Below are 9,624 nucleotides of genomic sequence, written 5' to 3'. Positions count from 1 at the left end.
GCAGGGAAGCCCGCTGGCCTGGCTGGAGGCGGGCAGGAAGTTGTGAGCTGGGAACTGAGGCCGCCCTGTCCCGGGTACGGCTGGGGGACTTCGCAACTCTGAAGCCGCTCCTCGCTCCCGCGTCCTCCTCCTCGCCGGCAGCTGCTTTCCCTTCGCTGTAGAGCTAGGGGAGGTAGCTGCAGTAATCTACCGTTTCAGTGTCTCTTCTCACCTCCCGTCCGGTCTGGGGAAGACGGGGTGATTTCGGTCATCCTCGGCGATCGGAGGGCGACAGAACCGGGCGGAAAAGGTCGTGTCGATTCTGAGCGGATCCCGCAGACTGTGGCTGCGTTCGCACAGCACCTTAACCTCGTGTTTTCTTACCCATGGTTTGCTAAATAAACTCAGTTGCCCAGGTTTACATAACTCTAAACCATGAGCCCACCTGATGATGAGTCACAACGCCGCTAACCACATTTTAATTGTGTAAATTAGCCCGTGTAGTGAATTGACTGTGCAAATGCAGAAGACTGGGTTGAGCAAACCAAGATTAAGTAAACCATGGCTAAGCATGTCTCTCCAATTCAGTGTTTGCCGTCTAGGAGCTCTTCCGTGCACGGGCAGCACCTGCCAGTTGTGTGCTTTGATTCTGGTTACACTCACATAATATGCTGTTGAGCCACTTTTTACCTTTTGAACCCAGTTGCTTGGATGTGAACATCACACTGAACCACGAACTAGACAACTATATTTTAACCTAGAAGGGTGTGCATGGTGCTAAACTATGTACATGTTTCTGATAGGAGCATAACCTCCCCTTGCCCCATCCTGAGTCATTGCCTATACAGACCAGCAATGACAGAAGTTGATAGCCTAGACATCTAAACAGCCCAGGACTGAAGGAAGGCTGATACCAACATATTTGCCTTGCCTATATGTAAAGATCAGACTGATACGGTTTCTCCAGAACTTTTCAGTGTAAGCCTAGCATTGGAGTACAGTTGCCCCAGGCATATTAAGAAGTCGTTTCTCTATTTAATCCCTTTGCTGCATGTAATACCATGATTATGATAGATTGATTTAAAGATTACTGTGTACATTTCATAATAAGGACTTTGATTTGTGTTCATATGTGTTTATGTATGGAGTTGCTGCACTAGTCAGTTTCATGGTTAATGTATGGAGTTGCTGTGCTAGTCAGTTTCGTAACCCACCAGCCATGCTGTGCACCTTCCCCTAGTAGAGTAGCATTTCACAGGTAATACAGATAGTGGAGACTGATTAAAAAATACAGAAATTAAGTTCTCTAATGAGTGCCCTCCAGAGTTTAGATTCTGGCACCCTTTGAGTCAGTGGCCTTCTGGTCATTCTTTTCCTAGCCTTGAGAGTCAGAGACATCTGTTTAATATTTATATATTGTTCTGTCTGGACAGAGAATCACTGGTTCCACATTAGCGTGCTTGATTTCTGTGTTCTGCAAAAGGCAGAATTTCTGTGCACAAGTGGCTTATCTGCAATAAAGCAACTTTTCTAGCTGTATCATGTTTATGTCTATGAATCTCCTGCTGTACGCAAGTCCCTGAACAGAGTTGAGTGTCTTGTATGTCATTGCTGTCCTGATGTGAAGTATAACTTTAGCCTGTGTTCCATGGTCTTTGGATGTATTTATGCAGAAAAGCACTCCCAAACAATCAGCTTTTTCTAAAGAAGGTGGAATTCTGTTACTCTGAACAATGCATATCGATTCTGGACCACTCAATCTTTGTGATGCAAAGCATATCTCAGAGGATACTTGGAAAGCATTACTTGGAGCCAAAATCAGCTATACAATCTAAGGCTACCAGATTCGGGCAGCAAAAATCCATGCAACCGTTACATGGCAGCAACAATACAAAAAACTCAAATACATGGCGATCTGGATTTTTGCAGCTCAGATCTAGTAGCCTTGCATGTGAGGTTTGCCCAATGTTCCTCAGCCTGGGCCTATTTGACAGAAATAAGGAAGCCAATCAGCATTACTTCCTTCAAAACTGCATTCAGGCTTGGGAAGTATGAGCGCTCTCTCAATTGCAGTAGCCATTCATAAAGTGAAGATTTAAAGTTGGTTTTGTATCCATTGACCTAAAGGGTTGTGATGGGTCTTTCGGGCACTTCCGTATTATTTTAAAAGCCAAATGTAAAGTTATAATACATTAAAACAAGTACGCTTGCATACAATCTTAAACACTGAAATAAAGTAATTCCACTGAACTTAATGGCACTTTTGTATAAAACATGCTTACAATTATATGAATAAGTGATAGCTATACATTAAAGGCTTCATAACAAGTAATTGTTGGTATCGCCATTAATATGTATGAGTTGCTAGGCTAGAATTTGTCATACAAGTGTGCTAACATATACTGTATTATCAACCAGGTGGCTATACTCCATTCCAAACTTCCAAATAGATTTTGAACTTTTGTGTCTTACCTAGCATTGCAGTGTATGCACTGTGTGTACCTACTAGTGGGTGGGATACAGGAAACAATGCTAGCTTGAAGGTAGTCCCCATATTAGAGACCCTGTCTTGCATAGAATAATGTGAACATGCTTGGGATAAAACTGGGCTTTGGCCAAAGTGTTCCTAAACTGACCAGTATTGTCCTTACTATTAGCAGGGAATGTTTGTGTAACGTTTGTGCCCATAGATTAGAGTGAGCTTCTGCATACTTTCTTATATGAAAGTGAAAGTTTGACATATGATGAAAAAACAAAAGTTGAATGCAGTGGGTACTTAAGTGTGTAGAGTATACAAGAAAAAATAGGGACAAAATATATTGAGGAGGTTTAGTCAGAGAGAGAGAGTGAGGACTGAACCACAAAGCAAGTGTATGAGGAAAGAATGAAAGAGAAAGACGGAGAAAGTTGTGTTCGGATAAAGGTCTCAAGATCTTTGAAGCACTGTAATAGTAATGCATGAACTGGTTAATGGGCAGGATGAGAGCACAGAAGATTTGCGGGACAGAAAGGTGTGGAGAGGCATAATGAGTGGGGATGGTGTAAACTAGGCTCACCTATACAGTACAGGTAGTCCTTGCTTAATAACCATTCATTTAGACTTACAACAGTGCTGAAAAAACTGACTTACAACTGGTCTTACAACTGTTGCCACATCCCTGCAATCACATGATCATGATTTAGGCGCTTGGCAACTGGTTTGCATATATGACTGTCGCAGCATCCTGTGGTCACGTGATTGCCATTTACGACCTTCCCAGCTGGCTTCTGGCAAGCAAAATCAATGGGGAACCATGTGATTCGCCTAATGACCACATGATTCTCTTAGTGCCCACGGTGATTCGGTGATGATGCAAAAAAGGTGGTGAAATTGGGCTAGATTTGCTTAATGACTGCTTCACATAGCAACCAAAATTCCAGTCCCAATTGTGGTCATTAAGCGAGGACTATCTGTATCTCCTTTTCTTATCTGATGCCTTTAATTTTCCTTTCGTTTTCTCTGTGCTTTATACAACAGTGCTTACCCCAAAACGGAGTAACATAATGGATAGGAATATGTGTGTATGCATCTGCATCCCTGCCCATAATCCAGTGTCTGTCGTTGCAAGTAAAAAGCAAAGAAAATACAAGGACAGAATAGCAGTGATAGCTTAACATGAAATAAACATAAGAATCCCAGATATGTGGCTGGGTCATAAACACTTCAGCTTTATTGTACATCACCAAAAAAGAAAAACAACAACCCTGTAGTAGCTTAAAGAAACGGGATTCACAGATGAACAACAGAAAAAGAAAACCCTTTTAACTGGGGATGCATTCAGCTGCAATTACTGTTAAGTGCTGTAGATCATGTGTATGCAGGCAGCATCTCAACCTATAACTAGTGTTATTTGGCTATCGAAAGAGGTACTATATGTTCTGATTGCAGTGTTACTGGGTGTGGCAGGATCTGCTTTTCACAAAAAAGAAATAAGTATCTACCCATATAAATTAGAAACTAAAAAATGAGCTCCCATGCATATTTATTTAGCTTGTCTTCTTTTCTGCATAAAAAAAAAAGAGGGGAGAGAGAAGGAAACAGAAATGCACAACAGTGTGGAACATTACAAAATGCAGGTAAGCATCAGCTTATTTCATTACAACTCCAAAAACCAATCCATGCGTGAGTTTTTCTTTCCACCAGCAGCAGGAGGAAGTGGGAAGGGGCAAGATATGGTGTAGAATAGTGTTTCTCAACCTTGGCAACTTTAAGATGGGTGGACTTTAACTCCCAGAATTCCCCAGCTCAGCCATGCTGGCTGAGGAATTCTGGAAGTTGAAGTCCACCCATCTTAAAGTTGCCATGGTTGAGAAATCCTGGTGTAGGAAGACTGTAGTAGAAGTGAAAGGCTGCAGGATGGCTAGCAGTAGCAGAGAAGTGCTTGGGCCAGACTTTATTTCTTTCCAAGCTTGCTTGCTTCCATTTCTTTCATGTAGGACTGGGCAATATGTGGAGGCACCCCTTGCAGGAGTAGTCGGAAGAACGAGAGCCCACCTAGGGACAAGACAATTATGAAAACAACCAAAAGGACAGGTTTGATCTTTCTGCCTGTATGCATTACAAAAGGAGAAATATGCCATCATTTTAACAGAGCTTCCTTTAGCGTAAATAGGTTTAGGATTTTTAGACTGGATCCCTCTCCAACTGCTACTTTTTTTCTTTGTGTGTGAATTAAATAAATTCTTTTGAGAGTGGTAAGTCAGGAACTCTATGTTCCATTGACCGTTTACATTGTCCAGTGGATGGGGACTTGATGGATCCAGCATGAGGTTGCTTTGAGAATGCTGCCAATAATGACAAGTCATTCTTGTTGAGGCTGTAAAGTCTTCAGGTACTCATCAGAGACTCACAGTGTGAGTCTCCATACATTCTCCCCAAGCCAAACATAATGAAGAAGCTTTGAAGTGAAGTTGCTGACCCATATTGTAATTATCAGAATAAGGAAGTGAGAGAAGGAGAAAGAAGGAGACTCAGCAGGATGCTGGTGATCCACATTGTGAAGGTCACCTCAAATAAGAACACCTGTTATAGCATCAAGAATATTCAAATGCCAAATATGAAGGGCAACCTAACTCCTTTCTTCTGTAAACAATAATGATATTAAGTCTAATGTTACATTTTTAACTTGTTACTGTTTTTGCTTCCAGATTTCTTCCTTACAATTCCCAGTAACTGTGCTACAGTGAAATATAACCAGGGACATACAGACAGAGGGTCAACAGCATCAAAATGGTGGGTGCAACTGGGCAATCAAAGCCCCAACCCTTTTTAACATGCATCACATGCATCATACACACATAAAAAGAGGTGGAACTTTGAGTGCACATCTGTGCCAGCCATTTTGATGCTGATGACCCCCCCATGGGTATCCCCAAGTATGACATTATTGCATTTAGTGACCTCCCTATCAATACCTTCACCACACTCTACACATTTGTCAGCTACATGCTATCTAGGTGGAAAATGCTTAGTATCATAAGTTGCATTGGGAACTAATAAAACCTACCATCCCAGTAAGGTAAGAATGTGCATAAGGTGCCAACCCACCAGTGCAATATCATAACTGCATGCTCTTTTCTTGAATTGTTCAGCAATGTTGGCAACATGAGAATTCTGTGCAGGGATGTAAGCTTTATTAATTGTCTAAACTCCAAGAGAAGTTACCTTAGTTTGCTGAGATTCAGTAAGGTAATAATAGTTAAAACAGAAACAAACACTGAGATGCCTTGCTTTAAGACAGCCTTGGCCAGAGAGAAAAAAACATGCCCTCTAATAAAAAACTTACCTTTGAATGTTTGTACCATTAATCTCAAATGCAAGAATCTTTCAAGCGTTATGGATCATATTTTACGGTTGACTATTATGGAGGTACCTTTTTTGCACATTCAGGCAAATAAAAATCCAAATGACAATTCTGTGCACAACCCAGCTAAAACTAAGCTATTTGATTTAACTTTCCTTTCCTTTCTCTTCTTTCTCATACCCTTTTGTGCTAAGATATACAAAATCTACCATGCTTTTAAACTAGTTCCTTAAAGTTGCTGCAGTGTACAGTTTTCAAGAAAAGGAGTTAAGAGTTGAGTATAATTAAACAGCATCACTTCCCTAGCTGCCTGAACCTTGAAGCAAATAACTGGCATTAGATGTTCAAATGCTGTGATTTATGCTTATTTATGTATAGTGAGCTGTTAACCTGGTTCATGCTTTATCACTCCCTGCATAGCTTGTTAGTACATGTTGCCATCACAGCGGGAATTGCTTCACAAGCATTTATTCAGCAGATTCAGCGAGAGTTGTTAATTAAGAACACAATATAAACAGTCAGTCGGTTGCTACATGGGTTTTACTACCCCATTTTCATTAAATGACATAATGAAAATTATGCCATACTTTGGTAGGTTTTGTATGACGTGACAACAGAAATAAGCTTCATATGCAGAGACCATATGAAAGCTTACCTTAGATGACATTATACATTCAAAAATCCTTACTGTGTAACTACAGGAGAGAGAGAGAGAGAGAAGTTGTAAGCACTTTACTTGCTAAACATACACGTACAGAATCCGTTGAGTGAAAGTATGTCACAGCGATAAGAAGATGGTGATTTAATTCCTTAGTCATGTAAAACATGAGAGAGAGAGAGAGAGAGAATGGAAGAAAGAGAATGGAAGTGAGAGAAGCCAATGGAAAGTCAAAAGCCGTAGGGTCTAGCACACTTTCAGCATTATCATTAATACAGGAAGCTTAATTAATAATGCACAGTCACAAGTGATTGGCTGCCACTCTAATCTAAGAGATACAAAGGAGCCAATCTGATTGTGTCACTAATGTAGGACTAACAGAGAAACTAGGTTAAACTAAATTAAAACATTTTAATTAAAATTAAAATTCTAGATATAGATACAGATATATGCACACACGCAAACACACACACACACACACATCCAGAGTGTTTCTCAGTATAGGAAAAAGCCATATGTGTAGCATTGAAACATCTATATCTATATCTATTTTTAGTTGAATAACTACTAGGCAAAATTATCAAGTATTATGGCATAAAGATAACATAATTCATACTCCTTTATATACTTTTGCAAAACAAGGCTGATATAATTTAACAAACTGTAATTATTCTACATTAGCCTTTTAAACATGTATTTTATAGGTGAAAAGCTATTTTCTTAAAACTCCAGCATAGGTAGTTACTAAATCATTGTATTTATAAGTTATAATTCGCTTTATAAAATTTACTGCACAGTCCAATGAGTATTTCCTCAATAGTAAATTTCATGCTGTCTAGGCGAGCTTATTCCCAAGTTTGTGGATGTTCTTAATATACCACTAAGTTATATGTTATCATTTTTATTCTGGACAATTAAACAGTGATAATGTGATTCTGCTGAGAAACTCAACGTTTATTACTGATTCAGCTCTGTTCTTCATAATTCAGTCTGTCTGCATTTTAATATAAACTATCTAGAAATACTGTTTTTAACATATGCATTTATCATTAAAAATTCATTTGATGTTGATTATGAATGTATTGAAAACATGGAAATAAGACTATATCTATTGATAAATGGGATTCTAATCTAGACATTAGTTTCTATATTCTTGATTAATTTGGCCTTCTTTGCCCATGCCATAGAAGTATGCCATAGGGCAAAGATAAAGAACATGTATAAAATAGACACTTATCATGCAAACACATTTTATATAATAATAAAGGAATGAAATAAAAGGTAATGTCCAGTAGAATATGATTTTAAAGACCAGTTTCTGTTCCTCTAAGAAGGTTGGTTTTCCTGGTGAAATTTCTCCTTGATATGTCATTGCAGAATTAAGATATTTGACTGATATGTAATTTACGTTTACATTCTGTTGCACCATTGTTTAACAACATTAAGCTTTTTCTTTTCAGAACTGTCAACACCATCTGTAATTCTTTTTAAGCTTTCAACAGATAAAAAGAGAAAACATGATTCTATTCAATACTGGACTGTAATGAGTGATATTAAAGCTGCATTATGATGGCAATATATCTTAGGACACCATAATCAGTATATGTAATCTAGGGTAGTTTACTGATGTCAGTAGAATTTCTTGGGAATAGATAATTGTAGGTTTGGGAGTGATCCAAAAATGACTTCTTCAATTGGATATTCCTGAGTCAGTCTAACTTAATGGCAATGAGCCTTGTCTTTCACCTGCCAAGTAAGTCTTTGAAAAAGAAAAAAGAAACTAGGCACCTCATTAATTTTTTTAATTCTAAAGGCTCTCTTCTTCCAGAGCCTTTGATCTTCAATATAGGATGAACATCATAGATGCCTAGTTTCTTGGAGTTTGTTCTGTTTGGCATCTCATATGGTGGATATCTCAGTGCCAGTTTAGGTAGGGGCAGAGCAATGACTAAACAATGGGCAGAAACTATACCAACAATAAGCCAATATCATTCCTCTCACACTACTCCAAACAGTGGCTGTAAGATAGGCTTTTCCAACCTTTGCCATACTCGCTAAGAATCTGGGAGCTGTTTTCCCTACGCATCTAGAAGGTGCCAGGTTGGGAAAGGATATTCTTTGTTTCTGAGAAAGAGAGTACAAGAAATATTGACTGCAGACAATTGGTGCAGACAAATTTCAATGACTAGTAGGTCTTTAGCCATCTTTAAAAATATACTCAAAGGGTATCAACAACAGTTAAAGGGTTGGTAATAGCAATTGTTCAGGTAGGGGTGCAATACTCAGGAGATGATGGAAGTAGCGTATGACACATATAGTCAGCTGCCCTCTTACAGCATACATTCTAAGCAGAAAGATGCATGTTTCTTTCAGCCCATTGCTTTTGGACACAATGAAGCCAGTTACAAAACTTTGATTTTCTTCAAGAGGTATGAATTCAAGAGGGCATCAGCTAAAAATTTTGACTAGGGGGTTGAGGAGGAGAGCCGTTTCTGCTGTTGCCACCACCCTGTGGAACATCTTGCCCCCTGAGGTGAGGTTGTCTCCCACGCTTCTGGCCTTCTGGAAAAGCGTTAAGACCCCGCTCTGCCAGCTAGCTCAGGGATCCAATACTGGTAGGCAGCCCTGGGGGTAGTTGGTGGTTTGAAGGTGCTCTCTCCACCTTTTAGTTTTCCTCTCTTCTTTGATCTTTTGTATCTTTTGTATTTTTATAATTTTTTATGACTTTTTTATTTGTAAGCTGCCCAGAATCACTTTTATAGTGAGATGGACAGTGTATAAATTAAACAAACAAACAAACAAACAAATAATTCCAAGGATCTAACTGGATGTGACCCAGGGAGTTCTGTGTGGAAGACTTCCCGCTTTGCCTCTTTCAAGTATAAGTAGTTACTTGGGAACGTTGACTTTCAGACTAGAACTATAGCAGAAATTAAGGCAGGGAAGAAATCCTTTCCCTTTGTGCAAAGTTCTCCTAAAAAAATCTGCCCAAATTGCAATTTGTTCTACAGACCTAATGACAGCTTCAAAAGCAAACTTCAGCCAGGAAAAGTGCAGGGGTTAAACCTTCTCCTGTAGTATCCTGGGCTCAGTCAAATTCAAAGATCTTACACATCAGATTTATTTGATTCCATTTACAGGTGG

General features: G+C 39.3%; 1 protein-coding gene across 5 annotated transcripts in view; it reads right to left on the bottom strand.

Moving 5' to 3' along the window:
* Nucleotides 1-4,388: 4,388 nt before the first annotated feature.
* MYBPC1 (myosin binding protein C1) overlaps nt 4,389-9,624 on the bottom strand; it is a 116,872-nt gene continuing 111,636 nt past the window's right edge. For 4 of the 5 annotated variants that reach the window (XM_063308432.1, XM_063308434.1, XM_063308433.1 and 1 more), the window contains one exon: nt 4,389-4,513. In XM_063308432.1, coding sequence (XP_063164502.1) covers nt 4,413-4,513 — 101 coding nt within the window. In that variant the 3' untranslated portion in view covers nt 4,389-4,412. Of the gene's footprint in view, nt 4,514-6,477; nt 6,518-9,624 lie in introns of all 5 variants that reach the window. The other variant, XM_063308435.1, reaches the window with a different exon arrangement.

The sequence above is a fragment of the Candoia aspera genome, chromosome 7 (assembly GCF_035149785.1).
Source record: "Candoia aspera isolate rCanAsp1 chromosome 7, rCanAsp1.hap2, whole genome shotgun sequence".
Lineage (NCBI taxonomy): Eukaryota > Metazoa > Chordata > Lepidosauria > Squamata > Boidae > Candoia > Candoia aspera.
This window is presented reverse-complemented; position numbering and strand designations above follow the sequence as displayed.